Consider the following 24,814-nt stretch of genomic DNA (forward strand, 5'->3'; position numbering starts at 1 on the left):
TTGTCTCGTCTCTCAGTTGTATTTAACTCACCCTGCTTAATATCTGAGAGGAAACTTAACTTAGTTCCTAAATGAAACAGAAACGCTTTCTCTGGACATTTAAGCTTGGCACTATGATAGAAATGAGAGTGATGATAAAAGGGAGAATGGGTAGTGCCGCCTCTCTCGGCGTGGGTGGGGCTGACAAGAATAGACTACATTATGCAGTTCATTTAGTTAACAAGTGAAATAATGGGGAAGCGTGCAGTGGGAATGCCTAGAGAAAGGCACAAAACCCTATTGAGAGCTCTCGGCCGCTTACAGCGTAACCGTCACATGGCCGAACGGAGTCCATCGGCAGCTATTTAAGGCGAGGCCGTGCGCCTTCAGCACCACTTCGCTGTCCACCGTGCCACTGAGAGCACACTGACGCACCGAGTGACGCAACGAGGCTCAGACTACAGCCACGCCGAGCAACACGTTTTGCAAACATGCCGAGGTCTTTTCTCGTGGATTCCTTGATTTTGAGGGAGGCCAACGACAAGGGGAGCGAGAGCAGCCCGCCTCTGTTCCCTTACGCGGTGCACTCGCCGCACCACCCGCACGGGCTGCCGGGTTCCTGCCACTCCAGGAAAGCCGGTCTGCTGTGCTTCTGCCCGCTGTGCATGGCCGCGTCCCAGCTTCATCCTTCTCCTCCGACCCTGCCGCTCCTCAAAGCTTCATTCCCTCCGTTTGGCTCGCAATACTGCCACTCCGCTCTATCCAGGCATCACTCCACATCAAACAGCGTGAACCTCAGCCACGCTCCAGGGATATACCAAGCTGCGTACACGGTTCCAGACCCAAGGCAATTCCACTGCATCTCCATCGGTGAGTAGAGGCAGATATCACCACATTTAGATAACTTGATTTGGTTTTGGTTTTGTTTTTTCATTGCATGCCGGTTTTTAACAGTCTATATCACTTTTTTTTTTCAACAGAAAACAACAATGGGAAACTTCAGAGTAGCAAGCGCATGCGTACTGCCTTCACCAGCACGCAACTTTTGGAGCTGGAGCGGGAGTTCACCTCCAACATGTACCTGTCCAGACTGAGGCGCATCGAGATCGCCACGTACCTGAACTTGTCCGAGAAGCAGGTGAAAATCTGGTTCCAGAACCGCAGAGTGAAGCACAAAAAGGAGGGCAAGAGCGGCGGGCAGAGGACTGGATCACACAACTGCAAATGCTCGTCCCTGTCCGCCGCCAGATGCTCGGAAGAGGAGGACGACGACATTCCCGCATCTCCATCCTCGTCAGAAAAGGAGGATGTGGACCTGTCTGTCTCCCCGTAAAAGTCTCATAGAACTACTGCTGTCTGAAATTATTTTTCTGATCTTGTTGAGATTTGAACGCTGCCAAAAAAACAAAAAAAAGAATGAAGGAAAGAAAAGAAAGAAGACTGGGCCAGTTGTGTTCAGTCGTTTGTAATTAACAGATATTTAATCAGGGAACTGCTCTGAATTATTGTATAGCTGTATACACGTTGTACGTATTGTATGTAGTTTTTTTCTGAAAACAGTCCATTGTTGTTGCCAATCCGATGAGCACGGTGGACATATTTGTAAAGACAAATCCCCAGTCGATAGCAACATTGTTATTATTTGTATATTGGGGTGGGACAGTTTGGTGAAAATGTGGATTGAACTGTTACTTAAATAAATCTCCACCACTGTCACATGACCAGGACCACTCTGAAATTATATCTCCGGTGTACCTGAAAAATATTTATTTATTTAAAAATGTTGATACTTGAATAAAAATTATAATAAGCCGTACAGACTTTGTTGTTTTGTGAGATTAATGTTGGACGTTTTGCGCACACGATTGCGCACAGACATTTTTGCTATGCTCCAGAGAAAGAGCTTTTAAATCCAATATCAAAATATTGTGTAGTAAAAACAGATAATTTCTGATTATTAGTTAGATTGTTTATTTTTTGTAGTATGTTTTTTTTTTTTCCAATGAAAATATTTCAACGCAATGGCTTCCAATTTGTGAAAGCGCGCGGTTGTGATGTGTACAATTGCTATTTCCAGAGAGAAGCATCAATTTCAAGCAATTCTTTTCAGGAAAATAACATGTTTCAATATTATCTCATTTAGGCTCAAATTAATGGACACATTGTCGTTTTCAGGAATATTTTAAATTCGTCTAAAACAATTTGGTTGTTACATGCCCAGCATGAGCTTTATCCAACAAGCAAACAAACCTTTATTAATGGATGGGAGCACGCTGAAAGTTTTATTCTTCATTTGAACTGATAAATTAAATTCATAATAACCTCTATTACGCTGCAGAGACAAAAGCTTTATTGTGATGGGGCTCTTATACGCCTTTCCCTGGGGAAAACCAGCCCCTCATATCGCTGCCTTCTCTGGCCCTTAAGGGCTCCTTTCAGCTCCTCTGCCAGCTGAAATGATCTGGGTTGTGTGAGCGAGTTAATAATCGCAGCGGGTGTATAAGAGCGTATCTTCAAGATATCGATCTAACATGAAAATAAATGAGGAGTGAGAGCAGTTTTGTGTCCATGACAAAGATTGTTCCCGTTGTCAGCGCAGCTTTTCTCTAAGATGCGGGGCCGTTTATTTTTTTTTTTTGCACCAATGCAAACATTCTCTGCTTGACTAATGCTATGTTTTAAAAAATTCAAAACATAAACTTATACGTCAACCTGTAGTTATGTTACCTAAAGACGAAACCTAAAATTAAAGAGTTTGCGGTGCTTGGTTAATTTAGACGCATCATCCACATGGCATTTCGTAATCTTGGTGAATAAAATAAAATAAAAATGAAAAACATTTTTACTAAAAGAAAAAAAAGTAAAAATAAAGATGTTATTTTTTTTTATCTATTGTCATGAAAATATTATTTAATGTACAGAACATATGAACAAAAACAACAAAAGTTGTTCAAGACGCAGTTTTAGTTTTGTTTGCCTATTTTACGCACCACTGAAACCAGCCTCTGACTCAAGGCTTTGGTTAAGAAATGTGTTTTTCTTGCCTTGAATAGCCTTTGAAGGATGTTTGCTGCAATATAAACTTGCCTCAAACTTTTCTTAAAGAGAGAAAAATCAGTTGTTTAATTGCGTACAGAGTATAATCTGCATCTCTGTGTCTGTTATGGATGTTGAATTTCGCCAGCAAACTTTCCTTTAATGGTTCACTTAAACATTTTTAACAAAACTCTAATATTTGCATTTGTTAAGATATGGGATTAGGCTATTTTGTTAATTGCACCATAGAGTCCCCATTTTGCTCACAACGTGCTCTGCAAAGCGCCCTTTATCCATTCAATAGCCCGGGGGTATGCGCCCTGGGGGAGCTTATACGCTCGCTGTTCCCAAATGCTCAATTTATTTATTCTTAATTTTGTGCCGATCAATTCATTGAAGCAAAAAGGACTTCGGTGTCTTTTAAAAAAGAAGAAAAGGGGAATTGTGGACGTAACCTTGACAGAGCCGAGTAGAGGGCTCCCCTGACGCTGGAGAGCCGCTTGAGTCAACAGGCGCCCATCTAGCAGACTCGCCCTTGTCTTTATTCGGGCTAATTTTTTATTTACGGCCTTTCTTTGACATGTCTCTTATCTATCAGATTAAAAGAACAGCTTGTAACAAATCAGTCTGCACGATTTACAACAGCATTAAAAGGGGACAAAGGGAGCAGGCAGTCAGTACCTGAGAGTCTGGTAGACGGCGCGGCGCTGCAGCTGATTCGATGGTTTGAAAAATACGCACGAAACAAAATACTTGAATCCTGAAAAAGAGCCTTTGTACGTTTCTTTAGAAATCAAGCAATTCTGCATGACAAAGGACAATTAATAAGCCGTCTTTTCACGACCAGCAGCTGGTTTCCCCGTCAAGGAAAGTTGGAAAAAATTCAGACTGAATGCGCGCAAAAGCCCTTTGCGCGCAGACAGCAACCCAAGGTGACCCATTTGGCACAGTTAAAATAACCAAGCCGAGGTAAAAGCGGGGGAACTGTCAAAAACATTTAAGCTGAAATATCTTGAAATTGCAAATCCCTTTATGTGGAGGGACGCTGCCGATGTGGGTTAGTGGTACAAAGGAGGTGGTTAAGTTGGAGAGGCTTTGGAAACGGACACGTGGCTTCTCAATGAGGGCTCTTTTTTGGACCCGCGTGGCTTGCTCTGGCACTGCACATTCAAACTGGTTTAAACTTCTTTTGCTTCGAATAAAAAGTAGCAAAACTTAACAAGTCGATAAATAAAGTTTAACAAAACATTTAATAAACATATAGGAGCATTTTAAACAGTTTGTTTGCCAGTTTCTGAAAGACAAAAGTGTGCTTCAACTTCGACTGGAATAAAAAAAAAATGTTTTCTTAAAAGGGGGAAGGATTTTATTTTAAGTTTGTTTTTAAAGAAATCATTTATTGATGACATATACATTTATTTTGTAGTTTGTTGCGCAAAGAATGTTTCTAATTTCGCGCAAAGCTGTTATCTGCCATCAGATCTCGCAGATCGAAAACGTTTTTTTAGAGTAAAAAATGTAGAAGAGGATGCAAGTGGCTTAAAAATGAATTAATGAATTAATTTAGCACTGACATCAAGAATGCAGCCAGATAATCCGAACAGGCAGGCTTGTGCTTCATCTTCATGTAACCAACTCGACCTTAAGAAATGGATTAAAAACAGTTTCTATTCTATAAAATGTTTTTGTTCGACAAAAACGGAGCAGGATCCTGCCTCAGAAAAGCTGCTGTTGCCGACAAAAGTGCTGAAGTGGCTGCAGGAACAGGAAACAGCTCGCCGCTTGCCTTGAACTGCGGCTGTTTTTCTGCAGCAACATTTGAACCCACTCAGCTGTACATAATCTGTTTAACAGCTAATCAGTACTTTAAGATGAAGGACCGGCACGCAGCTCCGCTTTCCCTCGGTCCCCCCGGCTCTAATTGAATATTCAAGGCGCGCACCGCGCACCCTGTTTGCCTTTTTCAGGGTGCTGAGAATGCGCCCTTTTTAATTCTCGGCCCATACACAAGCGGTGTCAAAGGTCCAGAAATAATGAACTGCGCAGACATGGAAGAGACGTTTGGAAGAGTTGCCTCTGTGTGGTGTGAAGGAAGATCCTCTGGGATATATGCAGATATTTGATTGTTTAGTGGATTTGATTAATTCCAGCAGACTCACAAGTCAGTGATCCCCCCCCCGAAAATGAAAATCAAAAGGGCCTAGAAGTTGAATTATTTTGTGAAGTAAGAAAATCGATGGCAAAAGTTTAGTTTAGCCTTGAAATATCTGAGTCAAGTTTTTAATATCCTGACTTGCAGGTTTTAAATGTGACTGATATGTTTGCAGTTTAATTTCACTGTAGTGGTATAATGAAGGATTGCATTGTTTGAAGCAGAAAAAAATTGAGGGCACAAGTTGTGTGATTTCATCCGAGAGCGCACGGACAACCCCATGCGCACAAACACACACGTTTACCACAAACCGATCCAGGCTTGCAACATGAGAGGTGGAGTCCCCGCCGGCACATATAATCAGGACACCTGCCACTTATGTGTCGTGGTGTTTGGGTGACAGTTTTCAGACCCGTAAAATGCACAAGAGCAAGATTGTCCGCTGTTAGTTTCAAATCTGCCTGTTTTCTCCTCCACTTGGCAGGTACTCTGCGGCACAGGAGCGGCACCTGGCGGCAAACGCTGAGTTCGTTTGGACCAGCCCTGAATAACGGTGGAGGCCAGAAGTTTTAAATATTTTAGACATTTTTGTTTTTCTCGAAGGCGTTTCTGCTTTAATGTTTTTAGAGATTTCAGATTTTTAGGTTATACCGAGGCTCATTAATAATCTGAAATCAAGATTCTCAGCTCATCTTCTCTTAAACAGGAAGGTCATTTAAGACCGGCAGGGCATCAGAACTACAAGATACAGAACTGGAGTTGATTAATAGATCTGTGATTCAGTTCTAGTTTTCTCCATTTCCCCCCCACTGCATACATAAAATCAAATTAAAGGTTGGATTTTTGTTAAAATTAGATTTTTTTTTTCTAATAATGAGACTGTGGTTAAATAGTGATTTTGAAAAATAATACAACATCAAACAAAATTAATTTCCAGATGTGTTGCATCAACTGAAGAAATTTATTTTAAAGCCTTATATATTTAATAGCAGCCCCAATAATGAAAATAATTTCAGAAAGCACTGCATTTACATGAGATGTCACATAAAAGTATTAAAATATATATCGATTCAATAAATGTGTTGTCACAACACTTTAATTTTTTTTTTTATTCTGATGATTTGTAACAAAATCAGCAATAATATGTACATTACTGCAGGTGCTATCATCAAAAGACTTTTCACCTCAAAATCTTATAACACTGATACGTGTTTATGTAAATTCATACAACATATTGAATTCTTGTCAGTCTCAACAAGCAAACAGGAGTTATAAAAACCAACAGGAAACATTAGATGCTCAGTTTAAAGATACACTCAATCATCCTGCTCATCCAAACTGTGGTAACAAAAAAAAAAAAACAATGTCAGCTCAACAGCATTCAAAGTATGTTCAACATAAAAAAAAAGGTATCCTGTGCATTTACAAGTGATCTGCTAAACAATCAGAAGAGAGAAAAAAAATCTGGAGATGGCAAAATCTGACTTTGACTCAAAGCACCTTCAAGCTCCAAAGTGAATACAGTCAGCTCGCACAGAGGCAGCCTACAAATTTACTGTCTGATAAACAGCTCTTTAACTTCACTTTTATTCACTTTTCATTTGTCTTATTACAACATATATTCCAAAACAACAACAAAAAAAAAACCAACTACTGAAGTAACTCTGACACGATCAAGATACGCATTACTTACACTCCTTCGGCTGGTAAATACTGTTATTAAAATTTCTGATACATAGAAATCTGAAAATAAAATCATTTAAATATCAGTTGAACAAAATCACATTGACGTCAATGTGCGCCACAGATCCAGTCTCACTAAGTGTTCATATAAAAAAAAAAAAGTAATTAATGTCGTAAGAGTCAGTTGATTGAAAGAAATTTTTAAATTTAAATTCAGGGATAAAAAGTTTGTTTCATAAAAACAGTTTTAATCGATATTTTCCTTTAGGACTTCAGTTGTCCTTCTTCAGTAGATAATTCTTGAGAGATATGTCATTTCCTGTTTAACACACTGTTTTGTGTTGTAGCACTTTGCTTCAACTATAAAACATTACATCAGATTTTTTTTTTATGCCTCTAAAATAATCCTGCTCCATCCCTGGAGCTCCCAGAGGAGACAAAACTATTGGATCATTTTTGGATTTTAATGGATTAGGACTAACCTGAACTCAACAAGTTACAGAATATAAACTGCGCTTGCACGTTTCAGTGTCAGAAACCTTTCACTAACAGGAACATTTCCTCTGCATGCACAAGATGATTTCAGAGCTGAATTACATGCCACAGGCCTAAATCTGGATCATCTGGCTCCATCTAGTGTTTGTGTTGTGATCAACAAAAATGCTCATGCCCTGCAAGTATTGTAGAGGTGAATATGTCTTCTTGTGATCATTGCTTTGTGTGAGTTTGTTTGCAAATGGGTTTTGGGGGGAAAGAAGTTAGTGAGTTTAACTACCATATGCTGCAGAGCTAATTTCTGAAAAAGAGCAATATGTGATTGACTTCAGTTTGTTCTGAATTAAATGCATGGAATTTGTGCACATCTTAGAATAGAACCTGCTTCCCACTTTCTTCCTTTTTTTTTATTTTTTACATATGTCATTATCACTCAGTGAAAGGTCATCTTGCCATCAAGTTAATATATTACAGTAGCCTAAATTTTATCAGCAGTCATGGCACATGCGCTCTTGGATCTGATTTATTATCTAATAGACAGGTTGAGTCTAAAATGTTTGAACTAACCTCAAAGCTGCAAACTCTGTGCACATTTCAAACTCTTCAAACATAACTTTATGATCACCCTGACTGGTCTGCAGCTATACAGCCCTCTACTGAACTTAATGTTTGGAAACTTTGGACAGATTCTGACCGCTGCAGACTGGTAAACCTCCAGCGGAGCTGCAGTATTCTGACCCAATCTTCTGTTTAAACTTGCATATTTTTGCCAATTTTTCCTACTTCTAACTCGACCTTGATAACACAATGTTCACTTGCTACCTCATATATTCAGCGCTCTATCAAGTGAGATGATGAATAAATCTGATGTCATTTATTTTGTCAGTGGTCATAGTGTCACACTTGGTACTTTTATGCTGTAATTTAATTTGAAACTCTATCTGGGAATAAAAATATCATTTGATAAAAAAATATGATTACACGTATAAAAAAATACCAGTGAGGACTAAGAGAATGAATAAAAATATTGATCCTAGTCTCACATATCAGAGAAATCTGAGTTATGGCTTCCTCTTTTTGATTTTGGGATCACTTTAGCTTCATCCCATAGACTATTATCATAATCTTTTCTTTTTTCCAAAGATACTTTATGTACTGCACCTACAGTACATAAACTGTACTGTTTATGTACAGTTTATGTACATAAACCCACTCGCAGTCATTCGATCTGCCTGGGACTCCTGCTGTCAAATATCATGGACCTCCTCTGAGGCTGGTAGAAGCAGCTGGTTGATGTTTCTAGTCTCTGTCCGCTTTTCGGAATCGTCATTTTATTCTGCAGAGCGAGTCCCTCTTGTGTCCTGAAGTTCTCAGTCATCTCTTTGGAAAAGACATTGAGCGCCGACGTGTCATTTAGACTCTTGATGGATGATAGCAGCTTGCCATCGTCCCCTGATGTTGGATAGTCCATGAACGGGAAAGGGGGGCTGAGAAGGATGAGGCTCTGAGGTCTCTGCCGGTTTCTAAAGGATGGCCTTTGTAGCAGTGCTCCTCTGTTGGGTCTAGGACCGTCTACAAACACTTCCAGACTCGGGGCATGTCTCCTAGTTATGACTGGCAGCTCTGGGGTGGCATTCTTCCCAGCTTCAGCTGACTTCTGAACATTTGCATGCTTTTGGTGTTTATGGGGTGGTTCTTTGTTCTCCAGTTCCTCCTTTAGGTCCGACATCATCATAGGCGGGATGGCAGTGCTTGTGTCTGTGCTTGTCTTTGAGAATCCCTTTTCTTGCTCCTTCACAGTGCCAGAATCACTTTCTTGCTTTGTTTGAGGTATCTGGCTGTACTGCACCTGTGGAGGGACAACGGGCACAGCTTTGACCTGACATGTTTTTATCATGAAGGCTGTCCGCACCGATGACACACTGACTGGGGCAGAGTTTCGGCGGAGAGGTGCCTGTCTGTCATTTAGAAACAGATCCAACTCAGAATGTCCTTTATTCACAGTTCCAGAAGCGGCCAGCAAGCCTTTTGGACCAGAAAAAAACTCAGACGACTTGCGATTTTGCTGATTTGAAATGTCTCTTATGCATCGATGGCTAAGGTCTAAGTTAAGGGAGCAGGGCCTTTGTCTGAAAGAGCCATGCTCCTCTTTTTTCTCTGGCACTGTTGTCTCACATGACATTTGCCTGATGAATCTCTGAGATGATGCTGTATTCTTTGGTTTTGTTGTGCTGCTCTTTGCTGTTGGAGGTTGGGTTGCATTATTGTTATTCAAACTCGTTCGTCTGGGCACCAATGGCAGATTGGTCCATTTAATTTCTGGATTAGCTCCAACATTCTGAGGAACGTTTTCAGGAGATGAAGCTTCCGGGTTTGGAGTTTCTCCCTTAGAACTGAAGGGGGAAAGTTGGTTAAACAGCTCCTCAACATCAGGTGAGTGCAGAGGACTAGTAACCCACTGCTTGGTGGAGCTAAGATCCTCCCAGGACTCCACCAAGTCCAGCTCCTCCGGGTTCATTCCAAATACATCTTCATCATCAAAGTTTGCCAGCTCTGGTGTGTTTCGTCTCTCCTCTAAACACACCGAGAGTCTCTGACAGGGTTCCACCTCAGGATTCACACTTTTCTTTACTTCATCCTGTGATATTTTTGTGTCCTCTTGTTTCTCAGATTGTCTGTCTGCACTGTCTGAGAAGCTTGCGACCTGTGGGGCGTCCTCTATGGTTAAAGGATTTCTAACACAGCCTACCCTGGTTTCCCTCCTAGGAACCTGGCACTGGCTGGTGTAAGCTGGTGCACTTTTATGTAAAGGTTTCAGCTTCTCTTTTGCGTCTAATGTGCTTGAAATTTGGACGTCAAAGTTTTTGTGAACACAAAACAACAGGTCTGATTCCGAGGGCTGTTTTCTTTTTGAGTCGGGTCTATTTGCAGTTACACGCTCACCCAAAGAGGCGTTCGACGAAGTCTCCTTACAAAGCAAAGATAAAGATGGAGAGCTGCGGCTTCGCTTTGACTTGACGTCCATTGTTAACTTGGTGCTTGTTGAAGCAAAAGCCGGCTTAAAAGTCGTATGCAGCAGGTTGATTTCAGGCTCAGTTATCATCAGCTCTTGATGGAGGTCAGACCAAAGCATTTTCCCAGCAGCAGGTAAAACAGCCTGAGAGATAAAAGGAAACACGAATTAATCACACAAAGTGACTGAATATTTATTTATTGACTTTATTTTGAACAAGGGTTTGGATTTTAGCATGCTTAAAATGTAAAAGTCCAAATGAAATTTAGTTTTGTTATGAAATAATAACAAGGTGCAATATTATTCATACCAGGAGCAGACTGAGAGGAAACATGTCTTTTAACTTGACAAACATGTTTCTTTGGGAACAATATTACCTTAAATTGTGCAATAGATAAAGAATCATAATTGCATTGATTAATTAGAAACAGTGGTTTATATCAACCCAGAAGGTGAAAAAGCAGAAACTCTCTGCAGCTGGTTTGAGGAAAATCACTGCTAAAAAATTGACCTAGGGCTGTGCAGAGGAAAGGGAAACTCAGGAAACGGCTACAACTCCATATGTAGATGTCTTGAAGCTCCACTGTCAGCAGTGCACAGTATTATTAAAAACATTTAAGACGTTTCAGTAACTTTAACTCTAAATCTCCCAGGAGTGTGCACAGTTTTTGGCTTAACTATAAATCTCATCATTCTAAGGAAAATAACAAGAACTGACATGACAGAAAATAATTTACCAGTTGTGTATCTTTAGGGATTTTTGAATGTCTTCCCCAGAAGATGGCGCTGTATCTTTGTCTTCACTTTTTTGTGCATTAGGTAGCTCTTCCAGTTTAGAAACAATCTTTTCTCCTTCGTTTTTTTGCAATGTTTGTTTGTCTTTATCTGAAAGAAATGAAAATTTTCCTTCATGTCAAATAAAACACTTAGCTGAAGTGAAGCCATCTTAAAAAGCTGCAAAAGAGACTTCCTTACCCTCTGGCGACACTCTGAAGGTCAGAACCTCGGTGTGCTTCTTCTCTGTTCCTTCCTGCCTTTTCGGCTCCAGCAAAGGGAACGTGTTGCTCTTTTTAAAGTGGCTGCTCTGCTCTGTAGGCTCCCTGCAAGGCTTCAAAGTGGCTGCTTTCTCTTTGTTGAGCCCCCTGCAAGGCGTGCTGTTGGAGCTGATGACAGCAGACACACGTAAGGGCACGGACACAGCAAAAGGCTCAGATATGTTGACGGCTCTGCGTTGGTGCCTCGGCGAAGACTCCAGTGGGAAGAAGCTGCCTGGGAACGAGGGCCGGGAGGAGCCAGAGTACAGCATCCTCCTGTTTTTCGGAGAACTCGGTTTGTAGTTGCTGAGGTCATCCCCTTTGAACACCTTGAGTTGTTCTGGCATTGTTTTCTGAAAAGCGGAAGCTCCCGGTGAGTCTTTTTGGTTCAGGCCAGAGCTCCAGCTGGCCTTTGCACCACCTTTCTTTGCTTTCATCTCCCAGCTTTGGTTATGTTCGTTGAGATCGTAGAGTGAGTCAGATCCCAGTGTTCTGGATTTCACATCAGGAATAAAAATACTATTGGATCCATCAGCTGAGGTATTGCTTCTTGCCCCGTCATCATCTGTGCAATAGAAAACATAATGTCAACCAAAGATTTGTATAGTAAAATACTTGCATAATTGTTTTTTTTAAAGCCAGTTATTACGTTTTTGTTTATACCCACAGTGCTTTAGAACGTTGCATCTGCAAGCATCAATGTATTTATATTTTATGTACTGCACCAACACAAAGTAGCCCATAATTGTGAAGCTGTAGTGAAGGTAAAAGTTATATGACTTTTATTTATTAGTTTTTTTACAAATAAATTCTGAAAGGTGTGGACCAACTTTTAGTTCTCCCGAGTAAATACTTTGTAGAACCACATTTCACTGTAATTACAGCAGGACTTTTGGGCTATGCCTCTAGCAGCTTAGTCAAACTAAAGACTCCACATTTTGCACATTTGTTTTTACAAAACAGCTCAAATCAATCAATTAGATGTGAGTATCTGTGAACATTCATTTTCGTGCCGTGTCATAATTTGCATTTTGCATATACAGTACAGACCAAAAGTTTGGACACAACTGTGTGTCCAAACTTTTGGTCTGTACTGTAGGTATAAATAGTTTTTATTCTAACTTCAAATCATATGTTGATGTGATACAAGTTACCTTTATTTAATTTGTGTTAAACTAAGTAAAGTTAAATTAATAAAAGGTACTTAAGGATATCTGAGTAAAGGAGGTCTGAATAAAAATACATGCCAAACTTTTCAGATTTCACTGTTTTCCTTTGATTCTTTTACTTCAGAGTTGTACACTACTTTGTACATGTCTGTTATATGACATTCCCAGAAATACATTTGTGTTTGTAGCAAGACAAAATGTGAAAAGTTTTTCGTATTAGAAGGCACAGCTATGATATATAGTATTTAAGACTGGGTTCACCTGGAGATGAGGAGCACAAGGACTCCATGCTTCTGGAAGGACGCAGAGCTGCCTTTTCTGTAAAAAGAAAAATCAAATACATGAAAAGTTACCACTTATTTTATAAGTAATAATTTAAGACAATATGGACATGAAAATCCTGTTGTGCCCAATATATTTAACTTAATGTTTTGGTGTCATAAGTACTTAATTTATTTTAGTATCTTGTTTTTGACATCTCTATAAAAAATGCTCTTTCTCTCAGGACAGGTAATAAAGGTTTATAGGCATCTATAAACTGAGTCATGCTGTTTGTGACATTATCATATATTCTTTACATTTGTGATGCTAGAAATTTTGAAATGTGAATTTCATTAATCCCTGAAGTTGTAACCTGTATCTGAGATGACATAAAGCATAACTTAAACATTTTCCAGATGTATGTTCAAAAACTAGTGTAAACTGAAAAGCTAAAAGCAATATAAGCTAACAGCAGCACATTTTGTATTTTTAAAAGCTTCCAGCAAGATTAGCAAAGAAGATTGGATTATACTGTGTGTGTTTATATTGAATTTTGAAGTCTGTGTCACTGAGAAACCTTTTCACACTGGTGTTGGACTGCAGGGGAATTTTCTGTTACTTTTTGTAACATCATACTTGGAAGTTTCATCTTTTTAAATAAAATGACACATATTATTACATCCTCAAGTCAAACAGGACAAATTGATATGAATGTTTAGGGTTTATTCAGAGTCCCAGGCCTGTTTCTAAATGATTTTAACATGGTTACACTTCAAAATTTTAGTTTTTATGGAACTAGTCTTTGTTTACCACTAACCCTAAACATGTTCTAAAGCATACAAAACACTGTTGTCCTTATTTTTAATTTATTTATTTAATCTTATTGTCTGCATTCTCTTTTTATTTTCTGAGAATGCAGTAAAGTTTAAAGTCTGCCAGTGTATTTGTAGTTAGAACATTACTTTTGTATGTTTATAGTACACAAATGGAGCAAAGCCTGACCTGATGCTCCCTGTGCTCTGATGAACACACTGCCATTGCGGCTGAGTTTTCCCTTTGACTCCACAGATCTTCCCAGGTTAAAGATAGACTTCCACTTTTTAGATTTTCCAGAGAACCTCCTCCTAATCAAAACAAACACAAAAAAAGAAGTGATATCAAATATATTTTCTGCTATTTTATCCTGTGAGACATCAATCTTTAACTTGAAAAGCTGAATTTAGATCTTACTTGTCTGATATTTCTATGACCGTGTGATAGAGCGATGCAGTGCTGGTATCAGGTAGGCTGTTCTCTCGCTGACGTTCTTTGTGCACTGGGTGGTTTGGACTTAAGGAGCGGGCCTGGGCTTCTTCCAGACTCATCAGTTTCATCGGCCCACTCCCACCACTGATCGGGAGAGTGGCGTATTTCTCTGCACACATCAAACTCGGTCCTGCAAAAGTATATTCTATTAGTATCAGTAAAAATCTCTTACTATTTTAGTGTTGAAAGAACTGTTTATGGATATACCTTCTTTGGGTTTTGTTTGATCAGAATCACCACTGAAGATCTGCTCTGTGTTGTTTAAGATAAACTCGATCACTGACTGCTGTATTCTCACTTCCTGGAAGGCCATGTCTCCATTACCAGATGAAGTCTCAATGTCCTTGGATCTAAAAAACACAAGATGTAGGATTTTAAGGATAAACTGCTGAGTACAAGCGTCTCTCAAAAGCAGGGCATTTACAAATGCATTTGAAGGCAAAGTAGAAGAAGAGGAATGACAGTCATGCAAATAAGTATTTGCCTTCTTTCCTCAGGTTTGGCTTTTTTTAAATCTTCAAATGTTTCAGATCATCAACAGGAATTAGTAGCAAACAAAGATGGCCTGTCTAAATACAAAGGGCAGTAACCAAAATAAGACAATCTAAACAAAATGGCCCGACGTAACAGAAATGTTACTGGTGCCACCATTCGTGCTTAAAACTACTATCATGCTTTTTTAATTGCTCCCTGTGGAAGAACTGTGGCTCACTCTAATTTGCAAAATTATTTTTGATTCAGCCATTTTCCTTGGTCTGGTAGTAAAACATTGAATATTACAAAAATTATGTCACCTCATCCAGACCCTGAAATAGTAAAGCAGACCATCAAACTACCAGAACCATGTTTGACTGCTGGGGTGACGTCTATTTTGTTGAAAGGGGAAACACTACCATTGATGACATTTGTGCCCAGTCCCTTTCTAATTGTTGGATTATTAACATTCACCCTAAATGGGGCCACTTAAGCTATAAAGCTTAAGTTCTATTATTTTCTCCATTTGTGAATAATGTCTCACAATGCAGTGTGATGAAGTTTCAAAGCTCTAAAAGTTGCTTTGAAACTTATTCCAGACTGAAAGAGGTCAGCGATTTAACATTTTCATCATAAACCTGCAAAGATGAGTTATTTATGACTACTCATAAATCACAAGTGCAGATGTCGAAATGCCGCACAGCTGTAAGGTTTTAAAAATAAAGTTGGTAATGTAGGACATCCAAAAGTATTGTGTGGGATGATAGAAGCACTATATGTCAAATCTATTAAAAGCCTAATCATAAGATTTTTTTGGAAAAAATAATGGTGGACACATTCAGAATTGGGATGCTAAATATCTAAAGTTTAGTTCATATTTTCCACCAGACTCATTGACTTAGCTTAACTCTGTCTGACGTTAAAATGTGTTTGATGATTAAAAAGTCATTGAATGTAACAAAAACTGTAAAAACAGAAGAGACTTGTGAGGGGGGCAAATATTATGCAGCACTGTATGCCTAAAATATTTCCAGTACTTGCGTGGGTTTAAACTCACCTTAACAGATTTGGAGCCCAAACCAAAGCCAGATTACGCGTGTGCATATTTGTCTGGGCGCTTAAGGTAGCAAGTCGGGCCAAGTGCTTGGAAAGGTATTCCAGAGTCCTGAGAACAATTGATTAACAGTTGCTTCATCATATTTTTCACAGCTTTAAAGTCAGTAAAAGCAAGCTCGACTGATATTTCAGGAACTGAGAGCGAAAGATGTGGGGTTTACCTGAAGTGAGGGGACGGAAGTTCTTTGATAACTGTCTGAATATGTGAAAGTCTGTCTTGATCTCCTTGAAACGACACAGCCTCCTGTATGAGAAACAAAGATAATCACAATGGCAGTCATGTCATGTCTGATATATTTTTACGTTTTCTCTCCAAAGCTTTTGCAAATAAATTTGAAACTTACCAACATTCATGACACAAACAAGTTCAAATTATGTCCACATATATGGGATATAAATCGTTTATAATTCATTTCAAGTCAGCCAAATTCATTCCATTACAACCATATTACATGGTTATATTAAGATCTAGTTTGATTCAAATCATATTATTTTGAATTTCGATTTGAAATTCAAAATAATAGCTAACTATTATTTTAGCTACAACGTTAGCGGTTAAGGATAACTGCTAACATTGTTTTGGGGAGGCCCAGCTGGTTGCATGGGGTCACTGCATCAATCCCTCTCTGAGGAACCATCCAGCTACAGACTCATTCAAGTTCATACTCATTAAATATTAAAATAGAAGTGCTGCAATGCCTGTAATTAAACCAACAACACTGAACTTTTTAAAAAGTTTTATTGAAGTCATTATAGAACACTGAAAAAAAATCTTCAAACAAAAACCATCCAAGTGCAATTTTTTTCAAAGGATATAAAATGATATTTGAAGATGTTCACACAAAAGCATCTGCTCATGTCTGAATATGTTTGAGAAGTTGTCATGATTTATCAAATGGATGAAACAAGTCTGACTTTCAACATCTTTGTTTCTTCAGGCCAAATTCGGACATCGTTTACGGGCTAAAAAAAAAGTTAACGTTTTCATTTTGACTAAATAAGGACACCTAGGTGACCTGAAATATCCATTAAAATACAACCATGAATGTCCAGTCTTTGTGGGTAAGATATTTGTGATCAGCCAGATTTCTGTTAGTACCCCAGGAGAGTGAAACTCTTTTCAAAGCATACCAGAGAGCTGGAGTTAAAGGCACAGCCAGCCAGAGATGTAAGAAAGCCAAGGTATGCAAATAACCCCGTCAAAGTACACACACTGCTCCACAGAAAGCAGTTCTTACACTTGGGTATTTTTGTCCCATTTTCTCTTACTGAAGTCTCTTTCATATTTGCATTCATCTAGAAAAGCAACCAAAAACTTTTCTTTACTACCAAGTTTAGAAGTTATACAACCTACACTTTATCTTAGCTGGTTATCAGTTCGACTTTGGGTATATTTTAGGATCTGGTCCCATTTTATTCAATGTTTATTAAATCCTTCAACAAGTAAACATACAGTGAAACCGATGTTGACAATATCGGTACTGTAAAGTATACAACATTAAGTAGTTATACAGAGAAGGATCTGAGTTTTAACATTTTCCCCCCTGACCCCCCCCCCCCATCCCAGCCAACAAAAGGAGCTAAAGCAAAAGAAAATATACTAAAATAAAATGAAGATAAAGTAAACAAAAAGTTCAAACACACTGTGTCTTTTATTCTGGACCAATAGTGTTTGAGCCTTATCTCTCTGGTTTTAAGAATTTTATTGTTTTGATATGTATTTAATGGAACTGAAATGGGAAGATTGTGATAGTGAAACCCTTCTAAATACAAAAGCAAAGACACTGACTAAACAGCTTGCAAAAATCTTAAACGACAGTACAGAGATGGATTGAGTGCCCAAAAAGTTGTAATCAAGAAAGAGTAGCTCTACTTCAACATATTTTTACTCAAGTAAACACAGTCGGTGAAATGGTTACTTAAGTACTGAGTAACATAACATTTGATTTAATATCTCAGATTCTCAGTAGGAGAGAATTTATGGAATTTGACTGGATCATTCTAATACATAGATATGTTTTGATGTAAACCTTTCCACTGCAGCTTTAAAGGTCCCAGCCTCTTGCAGGTTTTCTCCCATGTTTTCTCTGTGCTAAGCTCCATCAGTCTTTCCATGAACTCTGATCAGAATCCCAGCAAAGTCAAAACCGTGTTTCATGATGGGAACAATATGTTCAGGGTGATGTGTGAGGCTACGTATAAAACAAAAACAAGAAGTATATTTCATGAAGGCCAATACTTAAATTTTATTTTCCCAAATGCCAGATTTGGGTTGTTCTGCTTACAGTCTTTTCCTCCATTAAGGAAGTCAGGTGACATAAATTATTGTTTTTATTTTAGCTAGCAATAATACTTTAAAAAAATCATTACCTGATGTACATGAACATCTGTCTCTTTAAAAAATACAATGCAAGATGAACATTAGCGTAATCCACAGCCATACCGGCTCATTCATACAGGATTTTTAATTCTGCAGATGAAACTAAACGTACTCACAGTGAATTTGCTGTAGAGTTCATATGTGAGCAGAGGATTGGGCAGTTCCCTGAAGTAGAGCTTACATAAGGAACCCACACAGTGGATGTCCTGGAGGTATACTTCCTTGGTAAGGTCAGGGCACGCCTCGGAGCAGAATTCCTGCCTGCACAAAAACATCCACACACACCGAGTTAGCTGAATGACTGGACTGTTTGGCACCCCAGCTCACTTCTGTTGCCCTCTGAGGCTCTAAGATGCATCAGTCTAGTCGATGTTGTTGGAAAAGGCGTAAACACTAAATTAGAGAATCTCATTTATTTCAAGGATGCCGTTCAAAGATTTGTTCATATTTTATCTGACTTTTGTTATTTTATGACTAACAATGCTGCAAAAAATGCATTTGCCCTCTTACATATTGAATTTAATTTATGAATGACTTAAAGGCTTCTGGTCATCAAACAACTTTATCATTAGAAAACTATAAACTGATGATGATTTTATTTGTTGTAGTAAATCTAATAACTAGTTGTTTCACCATTGGCAGCAACAATTGTCATCAAGCATTTATGTTAACTAGAATCATATCTTTTACATCCATGTGGAGGAATTTTGACTCACTATTTTTACAGGTTGTAATTTGGCCACATTGGATGATCTCTAACATAAACAGCCTGTTTAAAATGAAGTTGTTTGGATTTAAATATGGACTTAGTCTTTATCTCTTCAAAACCTCTACTTGTTAAAGTTGCTGCTGTGCTTTGGGAAACTTTCCTGCTTGCATAATCGAAGCTACTTGGCCAGACTCTTCTTGGGGATTACTTCTATGCTTGATTTCATGGACTACAGTAAGCTGTCGAGGTCTTGAAGCAGCAAAGTGGCCCCAGACCATCACACTACCACCACCATCTGTGACTGTCAGCAACGGAAATGCTTTGGTGATTTTGCACCAGTTATAAAAGAATGTACATCTGTAAAAAACGTCCAAAGAATATTTTTTTCTCAAAAGTCTTGGGGATTATAAAGATACACCAACTCGGATTTGGGAGGCAAATCCGAGTTGGTGCTTGATATGCTTTACTTCCAATCTTGTTCTTATTGTTTAATCATGAACACTGAAGATTTGATGAGATCTTATAGTAATTTTGGTAGGATAATCAGTGCTGGAAAAGTTTCCAACTGTTTCATGTTTTTTCTATTTGAGGGTTACAGTTTGCATTGTGAGTTGATAAAGTCCCATATCCTTAGAAATGGTAGCCTTGCTGCGTGCCGTGGTGGCGTAGGGGATGGCGCGACCCACGTTTGGAGGCCTTGAGTCCTCGACGCGGCCGTCACGGGTTTCAACTCCCGGACCCGGCGACATTTGCCGCATGTCTTCCCCTTTCCTGTCAGCCTACTTTCAAAAATAAGGGACACTAGAGCCCACAAAAAGACTCCCTGGTTTTACAAAAAAAGAAATGGTAACCTTTTCAATAATTTAGGTGTCAGTGAGTTTGTTTCTCATATTTTCTTGAATTTCTAGATATTAGGGTTTGAATAAGGCATTAATTGTTTCTTTTTGTGCTTATTTTGCTCCCTCCATGTTGTCAGATAGGTGCTCTTTAAAGCATGTCTTTAGTCTACAGGTATGGCAGTACTCAGGCCTGGGACTGGCAAGTAAAATTTCATCTAGCATCCAAATAAAAAAGGGCCTGGAAATTCACAATTCAATAGGGATTTGGGGGATTACTCTTTCTTATTGGACTGAGCTGCTTTGGTTATCCTTTTTTACACAACAAATGAAATCATCATTTGAAAACTGCATTTTCTATTTACACAGTGTATCTTTGAAAAATGTATGTGCAGAAAAGAGGCTAAAACGTAAGAAAAAAACCTGAAGGTAGGTAAATATTTTTTCACACATCTTTTTCTTGTCATGAGTACCTGAGACGCTGGATGTTTGAGGTGACACCTGAGAGTCTGTAGATCCCGTCCACAATCCCATACTGCTCAATAAACTCTGCACACTTCTGGAGAACCTGAGGAACTTTAAGGAAGGAAATCGCATGTTATTGAAGAGATTGGATTTCATTTAGTATGTCTCAATTTCTTTCCACTACACAGACAGCAGGAACAAAGCAGTAAAAATAAACAGCTCTGATAGTCACATTTTAACTGTAACAATGCACAGAGGAGTAAATCCATGCAATGTGGTTTGTTTTAATACACGCCTGCTTTTTTGCTCCTCAGGGTCGATGACTGTAGGTGGACGTAGGCAGGAAGTTAAAAATGGTTTGTTTGTTTCAGAGGAAAGTTGACACACCCAGTCCTTGTGGCTGGTATTACTTACGACATTTCCTCTAATAGAAATAGGCTTTTGTAATGTTACCACTGACCTACACACTGCTTTCCTAACAACAGCCCACCATCCCAGTAAACAGCTCGGCACAAGCCTGGCTGTGGTTTTTAAAGTGTCTGTGAAATCACATGTCTGATTTTTCTGACCACAGTTTCACTTTAACTAATAACGATACTAATAAGCAACTACAGCTCATTTTTATTCACCGGGGTTTTTGCAAGGTTTGCTGTGACGCAGAAACAGATCAGTGAGCTTTGTCTTCAAGTATTGGGTAATGATGCATGTGATTTGACAGTTTTAAACAGATTAATCATCTTTTTCCTAGGTTATTAAGGTTTTTAAGCAATAAATTAGAGAGTTTTGATTTAAAGTCTTGTATTTTTGTGATGCAGTGTGACATGTAATCAGAAATCTGAGTTTTTGTCCTTCAATAGTGCTACATACATGACTTCTACTTATTTTTTTAATTTAAAAAAAATTATCCTCATTCGTTTTTCTCAAGTTTAGCACAAAATAAAAATCTATCCTGTGTTAAGTCTATTTAACACTTAATCTATTTTGGCTAGTAAGAGTTTCAGATTCATGCACAGCTAATTCCATGGGTACATTATTCATATTTTGAATTCTTTCTCTCTCAGTGCCTGATTTTCTGGTATTAACTTTGAATATTTTGGAAACAAAGATGCAGAACCCTTCCTCCGCAAAAACGAACGCCCGAATATTTCTGGCAAGAGTTAATTTCTCACAGCTCACCGCAGAAAGCAACAGATATTTAAATTCTCGTCTTTCTGACCTAAGTAATTGGATTTCTAATTGCCTGCCTGTGGTCAGAATCTGAAAGACAAGCGACTCCCGGGTTGTCATTTAGCTCCTCTCTGTTTAGACACTGGGCGAACTTTTCTCATGGACTGGCAACAAATATAGTTAGAGTTTGGATGTATTTCTGAAGACACAGCAGTACATGTAATAATTTGTGGAGAGCTTTTAAACTTGAAAAAAAAAACAGTCTATGGGATCACTTCAGACATTTCTTTTTTCACTGATTTTTATATTTGTAGCTTTCTCTTTGAGTGTAACTTTTTAAATCCCTTAAGAGCTGTGCAGTTTTTAAAAAACATTTCACAGCAACAGTACTATTGTGTTAACTTAAGTGAAATTTCAGCACACAGAACAAACACAAACATAAGTTTAATAAACACTTTTTTGTAATTAAATGAAAATTATTTTGCACGTTTTCTATTTTGATTGAAAAAAACAGTGCCTCTTTTTATTTGTATTTACTTGTTTTGTTTGAGTTGCAAATTTTATAATCACAAAATAATAAAATGTAATTTGTAGTAGTAGTAATAATAATAGTATTAATTATCATTTATAGCACTTTTTAAGGCATTCAAGTCCCTTGAATACACTACAACAGAAAGCAATACTAAAGTAATAAAATCAAACTAGTAAATGGAGCTGTAAGGGTTTATGCAGGCAAATAGGTTTTCCATAGTGATTTAAAAATACTTAAACTAATATAACTAACTGCAGTGGAAATGAAAATAACAACCTATTTAATTTGTCTATAAATTAAATAGGTTGTTCTTGTTCTTGCAGAGTAGCAGAGTAAATGGCTCAATCATCTGCAGCAGCAAAACATTCTGTTATATGCAGTATGGTGGACGTTAGATACAGCTGGTTTCATTTGTTTATCTATCACAGGTGTCAAACTCCAGTCCTCGAGGGCCGCTGTCCTGCAATTTTTAGATGTACCACAGGTACAAAACACTGGAATGAAATGGCTTAATTACCTCCTCCTTGTGTAGATCAGTTCTCCAGAGCCTTAATGACCTAATTGTTATATTCAGGTGGTGCAGCAGAGGCACATCTAAAAGTTGCAGGACACCGGCCCTTGAGGACTGGAGTTTGACACCCTGGCTAGACAGCCTGTCTGCGCTTTGCCTCTTGGAGAGATGAACATATCAAAAAATACACAGATGATGTCAGCCTGCCTGAACAGACGGAAAAGAGTCTGCTGCAGAACAGCATTGTGTAAGGGCTAACCATTTGGATCACAGGATTTTTTTTAAAGAATAGATTTATTTATGCTCCTTTTATTTATGTTTAAATAATATTTAAAAACTTATTACAAGTTGTGTTTTTGTTTTGCTAATGGCTAAACAGCAGATTACAAGATTTATTTTAAGGTTAAGTAATACATTTGGACTCTGGGTCAATTCAGACCTTTACCAATTCAGAACCCTGTATCATATGCAAGTGTTGTCATATTGTCCCATTAATGACAATTTGGTACAAATATACAAAAATACACAAATATACATAATCTTTTCATTGAAGGTCACTATTGTTGTTAAGCAAGTATTTTGGCAAAATACGGAGATCGACGATAAACAAAATGCTCAAATTTCATGGTTCATTTTAATCAAATTTACTCCTTTATTGAAGATTAGAAACTAACATAGTGTTAGTTTCTAATCTCATTGATCGTGGTTTGATCCATGTCTGGGTCAGATGACTCTTAAAAAAATATGGTGCATTATGAGCTCCGATCAAACCGAAATACACTGCAGGACAAACACAACCTCAAGTTTCTGTTTACTCTGCTCTTATGACTACTGCAGAATAAGACATTCCTTTCATTTTTCATCTTAAAGTTAAAAAGAAAGAAAAACAGGAAGCAACAAAGAAAAGGAGAAACAAAAAACAAAAGAAAGAAAAAAGCAGAGAAAGAAAGAAAGAAAAGGGTTATTTGCCTCACAGGTTTTCCACAGCCCACCAACAGCAAGGACAATATGTCTGCTGCTGCCATGACACAAGACTCTGACCCACACCTCCTCCCTCACTTCCTGCTCTGAATGCTCCACCTCACACCGATCCCATCTAACAGGTCTAAATTTATCTTTAAAGCGTCTGATTGTGGGATTTCTGTTCACTTAACTTTCCACATGTAGGGAAACTTTCAACAAAGGTTGTGAGAAGTCAGAAATAAAATCTATATTTATATATATATATTAAAAAAATTATCTTAAATTTAACACATTGGTGTGTTATTTCCTTTAGTTTTATCCTTTTACTGTCCCACCATACAAAACTAATAGTAATATCTAGTCTAATTATGACATGAAACTTGTCATAGGAGCTGTACACAACAGGAAATTTACACAAAAAGACTCTAAGAGCCCCACCCTGTGTTCATTAAATGCAGCCAATGGGTGAATGAATGTTCATAATAAATCGAAAACATATGTATTCTGATAAAAAAAAAACCATATGTAGTCTTTTAAACAAAAACTGTTTCTTACATAAAAACTACATATCTTTTGTCTTTCTTCACAAATGGCATGTTTGTAAAAAAGATTAAAACAGCCAAAGTAGTTTAAAAGGTAAAAAAAAACAACTTATTTTTTTCTGTGTCTGCGTAAAAATACCAGCGAAGGACATATTGTCTAGCTAGGAAGTGCTAATTGCCCAACAGTGTTAGATTTCAAAGCAAGCGTTACCATCTTGTCCTGAGCCCTGGAGATGTTCTGTCAGGTCACAGCCGAACACATTCTCACTTCCTTTCTTTTTGGTCTTCTGCTTGTTTCCTTTATTCTTCATGTGGGCTCCAGTTAGTAGTCCAGAAGATTGAAACAGAATGTTCCCTGAAACCACCAGAATTGATCCATATGAGCCCAAAAAACAGAATTGAGATGGTAGGTCAAAAGGCAGCCGCACAGGAATCCCAGCACACAGCTCCCAAACGCCTGCATCCGCTCGCACCCTGACAGACCACACAGTTGGTGCTGACGTCACTTTTCAAACTTCAACTCTTTTTACATGGCTAGTTCCTCAGGAGATGAGCCGAGAAAAGACGTGGCGGGACTGTTCCTCAAGGTACTCGGCTGAATTATGTGAGCCGATTTGCAGAAACAGCATTAGAATCGTTTGGTTTCCTGTTGTTTTTTCACCCCCAGTCTCTCTCTCTCTTCCTCTCCCTCTCTCTGCTCTTTTATCTCCTCCTCTTTTCCTTCATTCCAGTCTGTTCTTCTCACTGGTTCCTTCTGCAGCTGAGACACCCATCCATTAGGAACATGGTTATAGTTGTTTTATGAGAAAGACTTTCTGCATTTTCTGAATTGAGGGATAGCCTCGTGGCAGTGATGTGGCAGGGATTTTTCAAGCGTCCAGACTATGTAAGAGGGAGGGAGACCAGGTTATGGGAGGAGGAGAACAGCTGACATCTGTTTCTCTCCCAGTTTAGGAGTTACTGACCCCTCTTATATTTTTTTTTCTCCCCTC

At 38.5% G+C, this 24,814-nt stretch overlaps 2 protein-coding genes across 2 annotated transcripts; one reads left to right on the top strand and one right to left on the bottom strand.

The window, feature by feature from the left end:
* The first annotated feature begins 289 nt into the window (after positions 1-289).
* gsx1 (GS homeobox 1) lies at positions 290-1,795 on the top strand. The gene is made up of 2 exons (XM_032575664.1): positions 290-849; positions 960-1,795. The coding sequence occupies exons 1-2, from the start codon at positions 471-473 to the stop codon at positions 1,310-1,312; spliced, it is 732 nt and encodes a 243-aa protein (XP_032431555.1). The 5' UTR covers positions 290-470; the 3' UTR covers positions 1,313-1,795.
* A 4,454-nt stretch (positions 1,796-6,249) lies between these two features.
* Positions 6,250-24,814, bottom strand: arhgap31 (Rho GTPase activating protein 31). The gene is given in 13 exon segments (XM_032576691.1): positions 6,250-10,502; positions 11,096-11,121; positions 11,124-11,243; positions 11,334-11,957; positions 12,823-12,879; positions 13,825-13,946; positions 14,053-14,257; positions 14,335-14,477; positions 15,659-15,766; positions 15,879-15,961; positions 18,214-18,358; positions 20,116-20,218; positions 24,034-24,814. Coding segments are annotated over 13 exon segments (3,774 nt in total). The 5' UTR covers positions 24,134-24,814; the 3' UTR covers positions 6,250-8,564.

This window comes from Xiphophorus hellerii, chromosome 11 (assembly GCF_003331165.1).
Source record: "Xiphophorus hellerii strain 12219 chromosome 11, Xiphophorus_hellerii-4.1, whole genome shotgun sequence".
Taxonomy (NCBI): Eukaryota; Metazoa; Chordata; class Actinopteri; order Cyprinodontiformes; family Poeciliidae; genus Xiphophorus; species Xiphophorus hellerii.

What these genes read in the sequence shown, in the direction of transcription:
- gsx1 (XM_032575664.1), top strand. Translation starts at nt 471, where the DNA reads ATGCCGAGGTCTTTTCTCGTGGATTCCTTGATTTTGAGGGAGGCCAAC. An exon ending in ATTCCACTGCATCTCCATCG is followed by an intron (nt 850 to 959) that starts GTGAGTAGAGGC and finishes TTTTTTCAACAG; the next exon opens with AAAACAACAATGGGAAACTT.